At 33.9% G+C, this 20,967-nt stretch overlaps 1 protein-coding gene across 1 annotated transcript in view; it reads right to left on the reverse strand.

The window, feature by feature from the left end:
* Positions 1–20,967, reverse strand: part of LOC112959301 (contactin-associated protein-like 4) — a 221,809-nt gene that overhangs the window by 9,283 nt on the left and 191,559 nt on the right. The window contains exons 16-21 of the mRNA XM_026053304.1: positions 20,778–20,948; positions 15,276–15,494; positions 11,608–11,847; positions 9,858–10,082; positions 8,337–8,470; positions 7,019–7,106 (exon numbers count right to left, since the gene is read on the reverse strand). Of these exons, the coding sequence (XP_025909089.1) occupies positions 7,019–7,106; positions 8,337–8,470; positions 9,858–10,082; positions 11,608–11,847; positions 15,276–15,494; positions 20,778–20,948 (1,077 nt within the window). The remainder of the gene's footprint in view (positions 1–7,018; positions 7,107–8,336; positions 8,471–9,857; positions 10,083–11,607; positions 11,848–15,275; positions 15,495–20,777; positions 20,949–20,967) is intronic.

The following is a 20,967-nucleotide window of genomic DNA, read 5'->3' on the forward strand; positions in this document are numbered from 1 at the left end:
GCTTGGAGAAAGTGGTACCTGAACATTAGACATCTCTCCTGGTTCCCATTTCCTTCTAGGACCCCGACCCAGGGGACTCCTCCAATGAGCTCCCTAAAGAGGTCAAAGTCATCTCTCTTGAAGTCTAGGGTTGCAATCCTACTTCTTGCCTAGCTTCCTCCACTCAGGATCCTGAATTCCAGTATCTCGTGGTCAATGCAGCCAAGACTGCCTCCAATCCTCACATTTCCTACTACATGACCACCTCTAGTATCAGGTCTAGCAGGGCCCCTCCACTGGTTGGCTCAACAACCACCTGCATCAAGAAGTTATCTTCAATGGTCTGCAGGAACCTCCCAGACTGTCTATTCTTAGCTGTGTGATTATCCCAGCAGACATCAGGGTGGTTGAAGTCCCCCATGAGGATGAGGGCCTGTGATCAGGAGGCTTCTTGCAGCTGCCTGTAGAAGGCCTCATCCATTCCCTCTTCCTGGTCAGGAGGCCCACAGTAAACTCTCACGACAGAGTCGCCTTTGTGGAACTACCCTTTAATCCTCACCCACAGGCTCTTGACCTGTGCTTCTTCCTCACCTATGCTGAATTCCATACAGCATTCCAGTTGCTCTCTTATGTAAAGCAAAACACCTCACCTTCTTGGCTGGCCTTCCTGAAAAGCCTAAAGATATCAATGGTCATGTTTCACCCATGAGAGCTGTTCCACAATGTCTCAATAACTGCAATGAGATCAAGGCACTGCAATCGCCCACATATCTCTAATTCCCCTTATTTATTCCCTGTGAGAGGATTGCTTGAGAAGAGAGGAGACTTGGAGAAAGATAAGAGTCTGACAGAAGTTCTGGAATTGCAGAGGCTTGCTTGAGGTGAGATAGTTACCAACTCCAGGATGGTTGGTACCTATGGAATCCACTTCTCTCTAGGCAACACAATCTGCCCTCCTAGCCCATACTGATCCTAATAAGAGTGAATGGAGGGTTGGGTGGAGTGAAGACACCACGCCTAAACTCTATTGTACACCCTGCAGAGGTGGCAGCCTGGTGATGCCACATAAGTGATAGGCCAAGGATGGTAGCAGATCAGTTCCCTCTGATAAACTTTGCTCAGGTTTCTTCTTCTTCTAATCCCATTATAATACCAATACACAACCATCCCTCACGAAGCATGCTCTCTAGATTAATAGCAAAAGTAAATATGACTAGAGTCACTCAAACTCCACCTAGATGTAAAAGAAAATATATAAAAGGTGAACTAAGTGGGGCTAAGAACTAGGAAGAACTGAGAAGAACTAGGAAGAAAGGAAGGAAGATGGAGGAGGAGAGAGGAGGTCTTCATCGTAACTTATGGATCAGCCGACAGGCTGAATCTCTTCTCCCTCACCTCGGACCAGGACAGACCCGAGAAGACTCCTCAAGACTGAGAGCCCTCTCCCATCTTCTGGGTGAGTGATGATTGTGCATTTGTACATCAGGCACTAGCTAAGAACCCTACACTGTAGAGAATTTTCTATACTGACATCTGAAACCTGTTTTCTAAATGTTGCATTTGAATAAATTGTGCTATTCATGAACCCAACCACTTGACTATCTCCTAGGAAGGCGATCAGACCGACCATCAGCAGACTGTGGGTAAATCCGATACTATCAGCATTGAGCTGATAGTTGATCACACTACTGGCAAACTCGATTCTCTCCTAGGAAGGTGAACAGAACTTCAGGTGACAAACTGTGAGTGAATCTGATACTGCCAAAATCGGGTGTATAGCTGGCACAGTATTCGTTATCCTTATTAAGAGATGAGTCCAGCCACCTCCAGTTCCTCTGACCTTTGAAGATCGGCTGGGGGATTCATCTCTTACCAAATTTGCCCCTCCTTGCCCCATCAAACCGCAACATTCCCCATGCTGTGTGCATTCACACAGAGGCATTTGAGTTGGGCTCCCAATGTGCCTCTATTCTATCTAGGGCAGCTGCAGCTTGACTATATTGGCCTTCAGAAATTCTCATATTTTGCCATTTAGCCTCTTCAGGCTTAGGATACCCTTCACAAGTTATGGTGTTAGGCTGCTGTGCGTGGAATGATAGACCATCACCTTCCTTATCACTTGCTTCCCTGATGATACCCCTGCCCTTTTGAATCTAGTTTATAGCCTTCTCCATGAGCGCTGCTAGCTCATGATCCAAGATCCTTTTCCCCTTTTGAGAAAGATGGATCCCATTAGATGCCATCATGCCTGGTGCCATGTAAGACTTCCTGTCACTGAAGAAACCAAAGTTGCGTGGATGACATCAGCCATGGAGCCATGGCTGGACTTTATCCTCCTGTTTCTGTTTATATTGTTGCCAGCACTGGAAAGAATTTACTAAAGAAGTTAAATTAGCAGTAAAGAGAGAGAGAGAGAGAGAAAGAGAGAGAGAGAGAGAGAGAGAGAGAGAGAGATTTTCCACCATTACTTTTTGATGCATTTTCACATTTGAAAATCCAGCAGTCAGGAATTACAAGTAGGTGTTATTTCTGGCATTGTCATTTGCCATATTTCTGAGAAGGAGTAGCAAAAAATATTCTAATGATTGCTTTTTAAAATGTTTTATTTTAAACATCAGAAGGCAAATATTTGCAAATAGAAATATTTAATCAAATTAAAGCATCTTGGCTAAATCCTCGAATACTGATTTTTAAATACTAAAATTTAATCTAAGATTTTAAGACTGGAATTGTCTTCTTTCCCCAAAAGATTACCCTGAAAAGCTTTGTTCCTGGAAGTATAGGAAGATGAGCTTTGTTGACTAAATTAAAAATCTGATTAAAAAATAAATTTTATAACATGCCACTTATGAATTTGATGGACTACATTTATGTGTACATTATATTATTAGCAGTTATGTAGAAAATACATACACTATTTACACCAACAAGCATATTAAAAGCTTTTCTAAACCACCACAAGGTTATTTTTTACTATTTTATTGCTGTCTGAATTCCCAAGCAAAATTCCCAACAAAATTCCCAACAACAAGCTGGTCTAAGAGAAATGGAACTTTTCAAAGCAATTGTTAAATAGCATGTGCTTCACTTAAGCACTTATGTAGGAATACCCAGAAATTATTGTTTTAAGATACTGATTTTAAATTAACATTTCAAATTATCACTCTATTTTGCATATCAGCAGAGCATGGCATGAGTTTTGTTGTTTTACAATTACACAATTTCTTTATTAATAAAAACTATAACAATTAAAGCTCTTCTTTCTTAAATAAGCTCTAGAGTTATCAATTATTCCCAACAGTATTCCTGTAAGTATTTTAACTATTTCTGTACATATTGCAGAGACAAATGAACTGATATGGAAAAGGGAAAAATAAAAAGACTACAAATAGATTCAAATATTTGTAATGCACAGAAATTACATTTTAAATATAATCCTTGAATCCCTGAAGAAATAATTTGAGAAATAATTTATTTGTTTAACTTACACCTTTTGTTTAACTGCCTAGTGAAGTCTTCTCTTTGTTTGTTGATAAAATAAACCACTTTCACATTGTTTTAAGCTCTCCATACTCAGACTCATACCTTTGTTTAAATAATTGGCTTAAAATCATACATTATTTTAATCTGTGAAACTCTGCATACAAACGAGATCCAAGCAAATCTTGCAGAAAAACCTACCCTTATTTTAGTAGGCGGGAAAAGATTAACTACAATTCCCTAAGAAGAACATGTCCCTGAGCTGTGCAGTCTCCTGCTGAGCTGTCTAGGAAGAGTTGTCCTGGGCAAATATGGTTTTACTCAGCTGAAGTAAATTACTTTATCTGTGGGTTGCCTTAAGAAGAGAGGCGTCTGCAGCCTTCCTGCAGTTTGGGGTGCTTTGACAGGGAGTACCTTTGAAGGTGGAAAAACTATAAGGCACCCTTTTGGCTTTCATCCTGTGACCTGGCTGGCTGGATATTCTTTCTTCTCCTTTCCCTTACAACTCAGCTTTCATATTTTCAGATGAGTTCCAGCATCCATTAGCTCCCAGTTTATTTTGTCAGCATGTTATATAAGCGATATTCGAGGGTCCTTAACCTGGAAAGCTTAGGTTTGGGGAAATGAGAGAGAACATTGATATATCTCTATGTAGACACACACACACAAAATATATACACATATACATATGTGTATTTTTTTTCTGGGAAATTAAGTTTGTTTAAGCAACTGACTCTTCCTAGTCTCTCAAGAAGATGATTATAGCACATGTTTGTACGAGGGCAGAGATAAATGGAGGTGAATTCTCCCACAGGCTTTGTAAATCCATGCATCACGCTATTCTGCTGCTGCAATCATATAACCAAAGAAATATCTATCTTTACACCTTTATAACAATGGGGACTCTTTGGAAGAGACTATGTTGGTCCTTAATTTAAAACAAAGATAAAAAGAGACTATTTTCCTGTACATGTGCATTTTGTTATATTTGATCAAATGCATTTTAGTAAAATTATACAAATTTTGACATGCATTTTCAAATCAAATCCTTTTCTTCTATATTGTTGTGATATGACCCTTATGTGACTGTGTTTGGGATATAATAATATATTTCAAAATATTATCAATGCTTGATTCAATTTTATTATAGAATAATTTTAAACATATTTTGAATAATTTTCATCTAATGGTTTATATTTCAACTAATATTGCTTTATATATATGATTAAAATTATTACCCTGTTTTTCCATTCTCTCTTTGTGAATATCTTCATACTAATACTTCGTAGGACCGTGTGTTCTATAAACGCAATTTCTAGTTTTCTAAATTAATATGCATTTGTTTGTTTTAGAAGTCTTTAATTACATTTCCAGTCAGAAAATAGATCAAATTATTTTTTATTAAGCAATAATTAGTATTTTTAAAAGCCTACAAATGTGATCTTTAAATTGTATCATTTAATTCATTTTAAGCTAATATTCATTAATATTCTGTTCATAAAAAATATATTAAAAAAAAAATTGGATATGTTTTATCATATGTTCAAACTGAGATATCACTCATGGAACTGAGAAACACAGACATCTCCTATATGAGCCATTGAATTATTTACACCTGAAAATGACACATTGAGATCTCTCTCAAATACTCTACCTGAATATCTACTTTTCAAAACAATAGGAAGTTAGACCTCATCTTATTTATGCATTGGTCTGGAAACTAAGAATATTCTGTGTGCCTGAATGTACTATTAACCCTTTTTTTTTTTCCAGAAACAAAATATATTTAGAAGTTACCCTGGAAACTGTTGTGTGTACATGTGTGCACACAGGTATGAGAGAGAATTAGACTCATTTGGCTCAGAGCAGAGGTGCAGATGATCTGCGTACACCTTTTGGCAGCTCTTACATGACCTGGGTATGCTACAGGTGAGACAGACATAGGTCCAGACTAACAGCTTCTCTTCTAGAGGCACAAAGGATATTTTTAGCTAATGCTTTACTCATCAATAAGAGATTTTATGGAAAAGCATCTTTTTTTTACTTTTATGCTTGGGACAGTATTTCTGAGTCTGTTACAGTGGCAGAAACATTGATTTAGCAAAGCTATTACAGTATTCCCAAAGGTACTATACCAAAAGGGGAAGATATATAGATCCTGGAGGCACACGTCAGGTACATTGTAGTAAAGTTCCTCTAAACTAAACCACATAAAACTGGATGTTCAGAAGCATTTTTAGGGCTTCTGTTTTAGATTAGGTATTGTATAAAAAATGTAAATAGTTCCCATAAGCATAGGGGAGCAAGATAAATTAATATATCATCTACACCAATTTTAGAGGAAAACTCAATTTGCTCCTTTTCATATTTTTTAATATATTCCTACAAAACCCCTGTGTTAACACTTTAATTTACTAAAGGGATTTTAAAAACCTTTCAAAATATTACTCTTTGCAGCCTTTCACAGACTAGCTAAATTGTCAAACATCAAAGATCAAGGAAGGTAGCTCATTTTCCAGCCTTGATTTGGAAAAAGAAGCTATAATTTTTGTTCATAATATTTTCTATGTTAAAATAAAGTTGCTGACAGAAATGTTAACTGTTTGCTATATAAAATCCAAAACCTTTAAGGTCTGTAAACCTATGTAAGATTTTTTTCTAGAAATCAGTATATTGACAGATCTCTTCACTCTTAAGACAAAACACAGAGGAATGAAAATAATCATTACAAAAGAATGGAAAGATTAGTGAAGTATTAGTGTTGTGTAGTAGACAACAACAGACTTTACAGCTCTGTCTTCACAATGTTGCAAGAAAAACTGCTATTAGAGCAAGAACACACAAATGGACCTACACTTCATAGTGAAATATAACAACATGGATTTTTAATCACTTTACAGGAAACAGAAATAATATTTCCGTCAAATTTTTACCAGTACTGCATGTTAGTCTATCACCCCAATTTCCCAATATGACAAATATGAAAATAATAATAATATGTGAAGAGTTCTTGTTCAGCCTATTTTATTTTAACATATTTGAAAGAATGGCAGTTGCAGGTAGGTAAACAGAAGATAACTTGTGATATATCATCACTAAAAGATATTTTGTCATACCTTATTAAAAAAAAAAAAAATAGCAACTCCAACAGGTTATATTGCCTAAATCCTTTGTTTCCTGCAAAATCTAGTCACAGAAAGTTTCTGAAATAGGCTACCAGACTAATACTACTCCGTGGTCTTTGTGCATGACTTGATAGTGATTCAGTCCTTCTTGACAGTAAGAAAAATGTTGTGTTTCCTAATGCTTGATTGCAAAATGAGAGAGATAAGTGTGAAATTATTTTTAATAGGACCCACTTGCTCATTTTTCAGGAAGCACTTACATATGATTATATTTGCACTTCAGCAGGACTGAAGTTTCTACCTTGATTGTCATTCAGTATCTAATTAAATAGAAGACAATATAAGTCACTTAGTGAGATTAGGGTTATTACTTTTTATGTGCCATGATGATATTTTGATGTATATTTTGGAAATTCATGTGGCGTTCCACTTACCTAAAATCTTGCCAAGTGTGAGGGACTTGATTGCATTGAATTCTGTGCCTGAAGACAGAATAAACTTCATTATTTCATTCTGGTTAACCTGCAGAATGGATCAGTGGAAAAAAATAGTGGAAAATATTTTAGTCAAAGTTTGTAAATAAAAAAGAGAATATGAAAGTTAAAAATAGAAAGAGTTTAGGGAAACCTCTCTTAATTGTACCATAAAAAAACCTACTCAACAAATTGATAATCAGCTTCCTCCTATCACTGATTATGATTGCGAAACTTCCTAAGCATCCCACTTCATAAAAACATGATTTATCTTATTGATTTGCATGGTTCATTTTTAATTATCTACAGGTGAATAAAAGTGACAAACCTCTGAAAATATAAGAAAGGGTCTTATAAAAAATATTTAACATTAGATAATAATAATGATAATAAACAGTACATAATTACACTTCCAGTGTTAAATATTATACTCTTTCCCAAAGAACAGTACTCTTCCCCCATGGTCCCTCCAGAACAACCTGCCTTTAAGCCTTGTACCAGTGCATAATTATGCAAATTCAGTTCTTGCCCCAAAACACTGATTTCTAACATCCAAGTTTCTTAACATTTAATTTAAAGTTAAGACTTCTTATGCATTAGTACATAGAAGTAGCATAGTAAATATTATCATCCAATTTTATCAAAAATAATGGAAAAACAAAGTTTTGTCTTTTTTTCTTTAATATTCATATTCCTTTAATGTAAGGGGAATGGGTAGAGTTAGACAAGCAAGTTGAAATTATAACCTAAGTGATAAAGTGTTTGGACTGTTATTTCCTACTTAAGGGTAAAAAAAACAGAGCAAAACAACAACAACAACAACAACAAAACACCAGACCCCAAAGAAGTAAGATGCTTTCTCCATCTCCATTTACAAATTATGGGGATCTTGCCGTAAGAAAATCATTATATTATCATACACAACGATGAGGAGGAAATGACCTTTATAATAGAAAACTGCTTTATTTGCTGTTTTACTGTAATTTTTATTTCATTTTACTTTTGATCTTTTTGTTAGCAATCTCCCTTCTTCTTTTCTTTTCTTTTCTTTTCTTTTCTTTTCTTTTCTTTTCTTTTCTTTTCTTTTCTTTTCTTTTCTTTTCTTTTCTTTTCTTTTCTTTTCTTNTCTTTTCTTTTCTTTTCTTTTCTTTTCTTTTCTTTTCTTTTCTTTTCTTTTCTTTTCTTTTCTTTTCTTTTCTTTTCTTTTCTTTTCTTTTCTTTGCTTTGCTTTGCTTTGCTTTGCTTTGCTTTGCTTATTTTTTTTCCTTAACTGAAATACCTGTACAAAGAGCATTTCTTCCTCTCTGTTAATCTTCACATGCTGCAGCTGTCCATCAGCCAGGCTTTTGGAAATGATGTTGAAGACATCAGGATCTTGATGACTATCTAGCTTATATCTGATTTGTAAGCTTCCTGCAGGGATTGATAAAAATTATATAATAAACTACATACAGGACAGATGACAGTAGGTAACACACAATTCTTCCTCTTTAACATGCATATTTGTAGAGCAGAAGAAATATTGGAAGTAGGAAGTGAGAGCGCAAATAACCCTAAACTGTGAGAATTCTAGACAATGAGTTAAAGAATAAAAATATGCAGTGATTTATTTATGCATTTTAAAATACAACTCGAAAAGAGTTGGTCTGGTAGTTCATATCAATGTCATTTATCATATAAAACTCATCTTATTACCTTAATAGCACTTTCTGCAAAATATTTACAGTATTCAGACCTCTAAATCTGCAACTAGTTGACAAATCATTTCCATCTCATTTCTGTCTCTCCCTCTTAACTCATCATATACTGCCCCTACACATATGGCACATACTTTCTCATACAGACAACAGTCTGAGTCACATCAAAACAGAAACACAATAGTTTGCTCCTCAGAGATTTTCTATCAAGTCACAGATGAATATCAATATTCTACTTTTCTAGTGGGAATCAAGACCCAGAAATTAGTATTAGAAAGCCTGGGCAGAGCTGGCTAGAGTATATTCCACCTCACATGATGAGGAAGACATCCTAGCATTATTCTATATCCAAATGTATAATCAGAAAACTCACAGTCCCCTTCAGGATATAGCCACTATAGCTCAAATGATCAGAATTGGCTAAAGCCTTCTTGAACAAAATCAAGGATTTGACTTATTCTGATTTCACTTAAAAATATGATTTTACTCATATGTAAGACAAGGAAAACAAGCATTCAAAAATCAGAACCTGAACGAATGTAAAATAAAAACTGAATAAAATTTCATGCTTGGCTTATCTGACACCAATTACATTACATGTATTTTCACCAGAAACACAATTATTCTACAGTAATAGCTGAGCAAAATGGCCTGTAACTAATTTGGAAAATGGTCAATGCAGCTTTTAAAAATACTTAATAGAATATTTAAAATTATATTTTTGCAGGTTTCAGTTTTGAAGCTCAAAATAATTGTTTGCTACACTCATTGTACAAAGAAAGTTTAAAGTTCCAAATAAGTATGATAATCAAACACTGAAATTAAGTATTTTTAAAAGCTTTATTGTTTTTCTAAAGAATTCCCATATTTTTTTTTTTTTTTTTCTGGCAGGATTAAAAAAAGATAATTTCAGTTGGAGGAATTGATAAAGTATTTGTGCAGCAATTTTTCAGGCAGAAAGCATTGCTTCATACAATGCTTGGAAAAGTAAATCCATCACCTAAAGCAACAACAGAGCAGCTCATGTCTGGGAATCAGAATGAATCCAGGTTGGCAGCTGTGTGGTTCATTAGTGCTTCCAGGCTGTGTAGCTGAGCACTCACCGTTTTTGGTGAGAAGGATCGAGAGATATTCCTTGTAGAAAGAGCTGACATAAAGCAGTAAGCTTGGCATTCGTGTTGTTTGGAAGGTAAACGTAATTGCCTCCCTGTTCAGTGTCATGTCAGCATAGAAAGAAGAAGCATGGGAACTGGAATTTTTAGCTAAGGTGTAGTATTCTTGAAAATTGTATGTCACGGAAGTGCCAGTCCCAAAATAGGCAGAGATCTCTGAAACAACAGGTAATGCAGTTTTAAGTATCAGCCAGACAACAGTAAGGATTTTTTTTTTTTTTTTTTCCTTGCAGGGAAAAAAGAAGTATTCTGGGCTTTGGTGATAAAGCTGAAAAAGATAAATTAATGACAGTACTTATCAGGACTTAGGTTTCACCCTGGATCAAAAGCCCTGCTACACAGGCAGATTATTTATCTGTAGTAGGAAGAAGTATTTCTGACTGGTTTTGAATGTGCCTTCTGGTTTTTAGTTTGTTTGTTTTTTTATCTATCCAAGCCCATATGCTCTCTCCCTTTTGAATATACACTGTTCCTACAGAGAAATGGGAACAGGATGTAAGCACAAATATCCTGATTAATCCTGTCTACATCTGAAACCCTGGAGGATGGGAAAGAGACAGGTCAGATAGGAGAAAGGAAAGAGGAAATATAAATCCACTCATTATCTTCCCACACAAGAGCCACTCACAGAAGGTCTCTCTGTCTCTGACTCTTGCTAACAGTCAGGTTTCCTGCCAAAGTCACTGTCTTGGAGTATACTGCTTTAGTATGCAGACTCTACGTTTACAAAACATTTGAGAAATTATTGTAATCTTAATCAATATATTGATAGAAGGTGACTGAAAGTTATTATTATAGGTCACCCCTCACTTTCAGCTGCAGGGCCCACTAGGACTCTGAAGAATAATAGGCATGAGCATGAATATTAATCTTTTCTCCTCTTTGCTGAGGAAAGTTTTATTTGTCAGTGAGTGCCATTAGCTCCAAAGTGATAGAATTGTTAGACACAACATAGACACATGAGTCCTGTATCTTTGTAGTGGCAGCAGTGTTTTTTCAATGGCTAGACCAATGCCTTGCTCAATGATTTATAGGAACAAGGAGTTACGGTATCAAACGAGTCAGGACTTTACAGAAAGCATTTAATACATGAAGGAAGCAAGCTGTTTTCTAGGAGTCAAGCATTACTTGCAAATTACTTGCAAAATTACTTGCATTACTGAAAGGGATGAAGTTCTGCTCTTAAAAGTCAAACTCAGTGATTTGTGTTCAGTTGCCAGTATAATGCTATAGCAAACAACGTTTTTAAAATAACTGGTAAGATGAGCTCAAACCTGTTTCTTTCCCATGATCTAACTTATTTCTTAAAGTAGGAAAAAAAAAAAAAAAAAAAGAGGTCAAATTCAGACCGGATTTTGAAATTAAGTCTTGAAAGCAAAATTGTTTTATGATATAAGAGTTTTAAAATCATTACATCACATTACAGAATGCTGATCCTCCTAGCGAGTATGGTGCCTGATGTAAGTGGCAGCTGTTCAGTATAGTCCCCTGGAAGATCCACAACAGTGTTAAGTGCAGCAGCAGCTATTGAATAAATTCAGTGAATGTTTCTCTACACCAGTTTAGACTTACTTAAATTCTTTGCAAATATTTAGGCATATATTTGAAACATAGTAAAGATCTTGTTCTAGGATGTATGAGTCTATTTTTAGCAATTTACAAAGCTAAAAGACATGCTTGCCTTTCTTACAAAATGGCCCGGCGTAAGCAGAGAAAGTGCAGTCACAAGAGAATCCACTGTATTTCTCTCTACATTTGCCTCCATTGTGGCACAGGTTACCATAGCTGCTGCAGTGCCCAGGACAGCCTGGCTCCACTCCTGGTGTTATCTTTGCTCGTTCTTCCAGGTCAAGAGCTACTCCATTTAAGTGTAAGGAACGAATGCATCCCAAAAATCCTTTCTGCCTAGATGCTGTCCCACCTGAAATAGATTTGTACAAGCTTTTAAAAATTGAACAGAATTGATGTGTAAAAAAAAAAAAAAAAAAAAAAAGACCTCTTTATGTTTTACCGCACCTTATGAGTTTCTAAGATATATGTCTAAACATGTGAATATATTTATAAATAGCTCTAAAAGCAGATTTGACTTTTTTTTTTTTTTTTTGTCAAGTAATTACAGTGAACTCTTGAAGCTTTTAATGGAAAATAAGGATTTCATCCAATAAAGATGTGTAATTTTTTGGTATGCACAGGAGTCTTTTTATTTATTTATTTACTTATTTATTTATTTTAAGGAATGATGCAAAGGCAATGGAGAAGGAGAAGGAAAGGAAGGGAAAAGGAGAAATGAGCTCTGACTATGGAAGGAAGTTTCCATGACTGGGGCATTAACATGAGATCCTAAATGCCATGATTATACTTTTTCAAGTTATTTAGTGTACATTTGTACATTGTCATTCAGGACAAGATCTGACTGCTTACTAGTCTGAGTTTGCCCATCTTACTCAAATGATGAAAGATGATCAAAGGGAATTATTACTGAGCTTGAGATGCCCTTAAAGAAGTAAGGTTTGGACTCATATGATGCAGTTTCCTACCCAGCCAAGATAACCACTCTTTCCCCTGCTTTAACAAAGTAATATTCAGATTCATCAAACAAAAGACAGATAGTTTACTGGTGTGTTGAAACCTACATTTCAGCCTGCAGTGTTTACACCTTGCCTCCATCTCTCTATTCGTCTGCTTCTGATTAAAAAAGGGAAATGATAGTACTTTACTGCATTAAAATTTTAAATCTTGTGAAAGTTGCAGTTTAATTATATGAGGTAACATTATATGAGGTAACAAGGTTAAGGACAAACCGCTCCAATTTGTGTGCATGTGTACTAACTTCTCTGTATTCATCTTCAAAACAGCACAAGATCTGTGAAGCACATACTAATTTATGTTACTAATGTAATATAATTTATACTTACTTTATCCCTACTAAAGTACCTCTTTTATTTGTAGTTGGTACCAATAAAACTGTTTTTTTTTTTTACAGATAAAATGGCGAAAAAATCACCAGCATATTTCCTTTAACAAGGAAATCAAAAGCGGTTTAGCCTGAAGAATTCACAGTTCTGCTACATAAAAAATGACTGAGAGGTAACTATGGCAGCTACTGGACAATGAAGATAAAATGTAAATGGAATGTCACTGCTAATGCTATTGTTCTGACACTGTATATGTTTCATGTTACTTATATATTTTCAGTAGTTTGAGCAGAAAATTCTGAACATGGAGTAATGAGTGCACCAGTCAATTGTAAATAAAAGAAGTCAAACAGTACGTCTGATGACTCTCCACTGAAGAAAATTAGATTTGATTAAAGAAATGAAAAATATATCTTATAAACAATTAGAAATTTAAAAACAAATATATGAATATATATATCGAACTCATCTATAATATTGGTTTACCTCAAAAAGAAAATGACTAGATATCCACACTGATCCACAGAAAAGTAATGCAAAAGCAGAAACAAAGAGATTATCCAACAGAAAACAGATTAATAAGCATCAAACCTCTACAAGTTATATTCAAAAAAAAAAAAAAAAAAAAAAAAGCATTGGCATAAATGGATTTCAAATGAATCACTGTCATTTGTAATGTCAAACTTCAAATACAATATTTTGACATAGCAAAAATAAACAAATATCAGTCTTATCAGTTCTCCTCCAAATTATTTCACAGTAAGTGTACAAATTTGTGACAGATTTCAAGGTATACAGTGAGATAATATGATAGTCCATTTTAATCTGACCATTTTAAGAAAATTTCAAATAGAAGAAAAAAAAAGCAAAAGAGCAGAAACTCTCTACTACTACAAATTATTCAACCTGAAAAAATATCTGAAGAAAACAAGCTAGATTGTTTGTTTGCAGATAAAAGTCAAACCAATTTTTAAATTGCCACATCCACATGGGAAATGAATGTGTATAAATTTAGTAGAACTGCAAAGTATATGGTAAGATAGTCAAATGGCTTTCGTTTAGGCAAATGGCTTTGATATTCATATGGCTTTATTTGACAAAAAAAGACTCAATGGTCAATCATTTATTAAAAAAGATTACTTAGAAAATAAAACCACGAATACAGCTTGGTACCATCTTTTGAGAAAATAGCTAGAAAAGCTAGAGACTAGCTCACTGTAGCAAATAGCTTTATATTGTCCTAAATCTTTTCCTAAATCCTAGGTGCTGAAATACTCAACAAAACTTGTGTAATTAAACTGTTTCTCAGAGGAGGTTTAAGGACTAGTTCTTGCATATTTAAACTGTTTTAGCTGTTCACATAATTTTAGCTGTTCACATAAGAGTAGTTGCTTAGGATTTATTAGTTAAACCAATAAAAGTATACCAGTATAATTTACTGAGAGAAACTGCATAGAAATATTCTGCTCCTTACATTACTCTGTATACACTGGAATATACTGTTCCATTACTGAGTATAAACCAACTCTATAAAGTATAAACCAACTTTCAGGACTTTTCCTAACTCCACTATTGCTCACTCCTTGAATATCTTCTTTGTTACAGGATCACTCTCCATAATAAAAATAGCAAATTTTCCAAAATTTGGTTCTCTCTCCTTCTTATTCTCTTGATGTTTTTTGAAATAAAGTTCAAAATTTTGGTTTCAGTGTACTAGCATTCCCTAGAAGAAAAAATTAAATGGAGAGGGAACCCTAGTACACTGAAACCGAAATTTTGTTCTTAAGGACACACATCTCCTTTAGCTACAATTTCATAGCACCGTTCCCATTAATTGCCCTCCTGCCCAACACCCAGAAAATCAAAATTAAGTTTATTTAATCCATGTCTTAATCTATCTATATGATTACGTGACTAATGGTAAGTATAAGTTACATGCACCTCGAATGTATACAATGTATACCATATAAGTACACTAGAAACACACGGATAAATACTATGCCAATATTACAGTGTCAACGATATCATATGTCTAATACCTATACACTATTTTAAGTAAGCATTATTTTTTTGTTATAGTATTTCTTCTTTTCCAGTAGCTTATATAAATTCATTAATGTCACTTATGCTATAAGTGAGAAATGCTGCAGTAAACTTCCTTATTTGAATCCTTCTTGGTTTAGAAGGAACAGACTGTTGGGTTGCTCATGGTTCTGTAAAAACAAGTAAGACTTCAATTTTCTCATTGCCAGATTTAAGCAAACATTATCTGAACATTTTATTAAATGTGTTAATAAAGGCCAGAGGAGTCAATGCTCTCGTTACTCTTCAAACAAATCTCAAAAAAGTACGATTGAAAGTTCATTGAGTAACAACTGCTGGCTCAATTTTTTTTTTTTAATTTTCATAAAAAGCCTTTGAAATAAGTGCCTACCTACAAAAAGCTGGCTGTTGAGTTGCAAACGAATATGCCCATCAGGTGGAGCAGCTTGAGACTTTTGAGGAAGCTGATCTACTTGCAAGGATGCCTCCTTGATATTTCGTTCAGCCTTCACATAATGCCACTGGTTGTCATTTAAGGAAGTTAGTGTTTGCATTATAATTTCACTAGGTCCATTTCCAACATCAAATGAAAAGATCACTTCAGAAGGAGCTAGAAAGAAGACATCAATAACAGTTTATTCAAATTATCTCAGTTAATTGGGTCACAAAACATCATTAAATGTCAAGTATTTTAAGATGTCTTAAGATAGTCTACTATTTCCTCTGGCTATTGTGCAATAAAATTATTCATTTTAGAACAAAACTTAACAGGAATTAATCATAAAATCCATTCTTCACACTCACTGACACCGAGAGCAATGATTTCTCAACAAAATGGAAACCAGACTGTTCATGACCTTCTAGATACCATGTCAAGAAACAGTGAATGTGCTAGCTTTATTTTTCCATTTGGATAAAAAAGCACCTCCTGCTTATGCTAATTGGTAACCATTGTTAACTTTTAATGTCATTTATCACTATTATAATCCAAGCAACTTCTCTACCTGCTCTTTTTGTTGTCATTTTGTTACGTAAATTCTACAACTATAAGAGGGCAAATCTTGATGTGGCAAGCAGGTGCACTAATAAAAGAAAATATCTGTCTATTGAAACAAATGCAAATTGTTTTCCAAATCAGAATAAAAAAGCTCAGAATATTGTTGAACTGCTGCTTGAAGCATTTTATTGGGATACTGCAGAACATGACATGACTTCAAGGACGCTGCTCTTAGACAGAAGGTAGGTCTACTCAATATGATTAGACTGGCCGTATACATCCATCTTTCATACAATATTCAACTCTTAATCTACTTGCTCAAGCAGATTAACAGGGTAAAGTAAGAGCTACTTTGTAAGACTATATATGTGGTGAAGTAAACTGAATTAATTTTCATAGTATATGGATTTATGTATTCCTAAAATATTATAGTTGATTTTTTTGTGTTAAAATAACAATAAGAGAAATATGTGAAAAAACTAAAAATTATAAATATTATCTATTATCTGTAATATTATGTATAATATTATAAATATTATCTATGAAACTAGTATGTTTGGCATTACTAGAAATCATTAAATAAGGGAATACTAGCAACTTATATTATTAAGGATTTAAATAAAGAGATATAGAGCTCTGAGAAGGATCCTCAGAAACCAAGCAGTTTCCATCTACTTCAGTGAGTTCTGAAAGAAGATCAACCTGATCAGAAGTAGTAAAGGGAAATTAAACCTCTTCTTTAAACATTTTCTAAGATGTATATACAGAATTGATAAACATCTATAAGATTTGTTTTTTGTTTGATATTTTTTTTTTCACATTGTTAAGATACATTAATCCTTTCATAGCACTTAGATCCACTTTGGCCAACCTTTAGACTGATTAATGCCACATGCCTGTAATCCTTTAAGCCACAAGTTTTGTTATCTTTGAATATTTTGCTTTAAGAATTTAACCTGAGAGAGAAAAATAAAATGATAAAATACAAAGCATTTGACTTTCAAAATAAATAAGGCATAGACTGCAGTCAATTTTTAAACAGAAATCCTTCTGTAATAAGTGATCACTTCTGCTTAAAAGTCAGCAGTGCTGTATACTATAATAAGAAATAGTAGATGCCTAGTAAATTCCTGGTAAAGTGGATTTTAGGGAAAAAAAAAAATCTTTCTTATGGACAAGTTTAAATGCTCAATCTCCCCTTATTGAGAGTGAAAAAAAAAAAAAAAAAAAAAAAAAAAAAAAAGGACACATATAGTAGGAGAACAAAAGCAACAGAAACTCCATGATCAGGTAGAGAGAATTTCTGCTGAATGTTACCTTCTGTAGGGAGGTCTTTGTAATCCTCTGGACACTGTTGGAGTGAAGCCTGAAAACACAAATTCTGCTTTGAACTTACTGAATGTGCCTATCAAATAGCATACTAGAATGACAGATCTGATAAACATTGTGACTGCTTAGATTTTAAAGCCAAGACAACACATTATAAAGATTTTGATATAACCAATGAAATAATGAATTATGTAAGCACTAATAGAAAAACCATGTGATTTTGGAAAAAAAAAGGGAGAATCAAATCAGAAAGATCCAGAGTTAGGATGACTCTAATGGCATCTGTTGAAATGTCCTAATACTGAACAGAATATTTCAAATAATCAATTCAACTTTATAATATTTTAAATGACTCTGTTAAATGAATTACACTGTAGATTTGGAAGAAATTTAATATTTGTAAACACGAAGGTCAAATCCTGTTGAAGGAGTAACACAGGAAGTGGAGAAATGTTGACTGTGTTAGAAAATTTGTCATCTTGGAACAAAGGACTCTTGCACAAAGCGCACTCTGGTAGTCTTCAGAGCAGCATGCAGAGTCTTTAATGAGGAAATTTCTACTGGTGACAAAGACACCCTGCAATTCTTTTCTGACTGCATTATAATAAAAATAGTCCGAATAGTGCAGGAGTGGCCAGATGCACTCAAACATAGGCAGAGCACAGCTACAGATTGGCAAAGTGGAGCGGAAGATGTAGTCAATGGTGATCATGGAGAGTGATCATGGCCACCTGCAGCTAATATGACTATCAGTAAGCACAATCATTGACAATCATTTAGCGAACTAAGCACACGGAGAAGTAGAATGTGATTTCCAAGTAATATCCTACAGAATACAAAAATGGAACATTTTCTGTAGACGAAGCAATTAGAACTCCCTCATCCAGGACAATACACTACAAATTTGGATAAAAAGAAGGCAAATAACAACTCTGTGACAAACTGTTGAAAACTAGTACCAATGTAGCTGCAAATATCCCTTGAAACTAACACATGATTGGGCTCCCAGCCCCATCCTAAATTTCTGTTTAAATCATTGCTTTTATACAGCTAATTTTTTTTCAGTGAGTGTGCATAAGTATAAAAAAAGTTAGAATTTTGGGTAGAGGTGTTATCAATTAAGTATTTAATAAAGTGTACTACACAAGCTCTCAGAGGTGAATCTAGCCCTTGCTGCTTTCTACCTATTCAGAAGATAACAGGAACTAAACAAAGAAACAAAATCCTTGAATTTCCTATATTTCTGTTAAATAAAGAGTGATGTGTCTTATTCAAGATGACTCAAATCCTTTTTATTTTAAATAAAGTTGGGAGGAACATCTTCCTTCTCACAATGGTTAATGAGAGTATTATAAATAAAAGCACTGAAATCTTGATGTGTTCATAACATTGAACAGCACCAAATTTCAAATTAAGAATCTTGATTTGACACTTTTTGCTTCAGCAAAGCTACAGATTGAATTGTCTGAAGACCATTATGTCATAGTAAAAAAAAATAGAATACTTGAGAACAATCAATAAAATGCTAAGAAAATCTTTGTGTTATCAAGCCAAGATATAGAATGCCAAATATTAATAATGAGTTTTAAATCATTTCTAGCATGTCCTCATTTTAAATACTGACACCTGACATTTTCATTATTGTTACTTATTACACAAGTTAAAGACATTGATTTATGTTGAACTATTAACAGTGTATCAAGTGTAGTTTGGCGGTTTACAATCATATCTATTAGAAATTAGGATATGATGATAAAATATAAATGTTCCTAAACAATGTGAAATGTTCAAGGTCATTTAATTTTTCTTGATTGTGTGTTTTTGTTTGTTTGCATAGATGCTTGTGGTAAAAGTTCGCATTACTGTTTTCTGTCCATTATTACCTTCAGTGAAAACACATAATTCTGGCTTCAGTATAAATAATTTTACAAATGTTTTACAAAAAAGCTATTCATTGAATACATTAAGATGGAATTTCAAAATAAAGCAATACTGCTGTATGCTACAGAACAATGCAATAAACTTTGTTAAAAAATTCTCAGACCGATTCAACAAGCTAAAGCCTTTCTCTCATGCCTCACCACACACAGTTCATATAACTAACAATAGTACAGGACAGTTTCTATAACTGAGGACTCTTATAAATACATGGAGCAGTGACATGGATTTGTCTGCATATTATTATAGTGGGGAAAGATGTAAGATTTCTGCATGAATAAAATATTTTATTTTGTCAGAGGAGAATAGCTAATCCCTCTCAGTAGCTTTTTTCTAATTCCTCCAACTATATCCATCTCATGGTTAAACTATTCTGAGAATGTAGAATAATTTATCTCACAATATTATCATTGCTTCATGGTTTTTCTACTGAAGTGCTAACCCAGCACATAGGGCACTGAGTTTATTATGCTAATGTGTTCTGTACCTTTTCAAAACACTGTAACAAGAAGGCAATTCATATTGTTGTTTACTGTTTGTTAATGATGAAACCATTAATGAAGATAGGGTGTCTTTTGAATACAGCACTAAAATTAAAGAAAATGCTAACCAATTCCATCACACTTAAGACAAAGCGTTCTGCATTTAAACTGCCAGCAGAAGAATAAAGTGAGTGTTTTCTTTGTTTGTCCCAATAAGGTAACAAACCTAAGCTTGGCAAAAAACAAGTAAAAAATATTTCATTCTTTTTCTACAGTATTATTTTATGTGATTATCCTATGGGATAATCATATGTATTATGCATCCATTTATTCGTGTTTCTTCATAGGGTAATCCTTCTGTTTGCTGGCATGATGGATCTGTTCAAAAATGAGCAACTCTCTAATACCAAGATAAAAAGAATTACCAAGATCTCTCAAAGACAGTTTATTAAGAATGAGGCTTTTAAAATGATGTGCCATTTAAAATAAATACTGGATTTTTTAAAAATAAAGTTTTTGTATTGTCCTTTTAAATACTCTTCTTCTAGTAATGAACAGCATTAGATTAAAATACAAGTCAGCTAACAGAGCACACATTTTGCATTAGTCATATTACTGACTGAGATGATAATTTATTTTTCTCTTTTTTTTTTTTTTTCTTCTTTAAAGTATAAGTGTATCCATGTGTAGAAGTGATACAGAAATGCTTGGAGTATGCATGAAGAAAAAGAAAGATACTCAAGACATATTCACCTTGAATATAGGAAAAAGGACAACTAAGTTAGGAGATTATGTGAGTTGCACATTCTGATCTGGAGTGAATCTTGTGTGCAAGATCTAGTCTCAAAATTTGGAGGGAAGGGAGCTGGTGGGGTAAAAGAAGGCAGTAGGAAAACATGCAGAAAATATTTGCTGTGTACTTAGACTGAGAAGTCTCTAGGGCAAAAATACTCTTTGAAGGTACATTTGTAAAACTAAATCCAGTCCTACTGTTGAGACATTATTTGGAAATGAAAAAAGCTACAATAACAGCAGTAATAAAACTGGAGAACATTTTTAAAATATTCTCTCTTTAAACTAAATTCTAATTCAGTCAAATTGAAAGATAAAATAAAATAATAAAAAGCCCTTCAGTTGCATTACTTACAGTATAACTCTATTCTTATGAAGTCCTGAATTCCCAGGTTTTCTAAAAACACTCCTGAGGAAGCAGTAGTCTTAAAGAAAAATGACACATCTGCACTGAGTTCCCCATGGAAAGTAGGAAAATGAAGATAGGATGTCTCAGTGTTGAAGGAAGCTGAATTCCAAAATGCTTCTGTTCAATCAGAGAGGGA

This window comes from Nothoprocta perdicaria, unplaced genomic scaffold (assembly GCF_003342845.1).
Source record: "Nothoprocta perdicaria isolate Ctin4 unplaced genomic scaffold, notPer1 scaffold_114, whole genome shotgun sequence".
Lineage (NCBI taxonomy): Eukaryota > Metazoa > Chordata > Aves > Tinamiformes > Tinamidae > Nothoprocta > Nothoprocta perdicaria.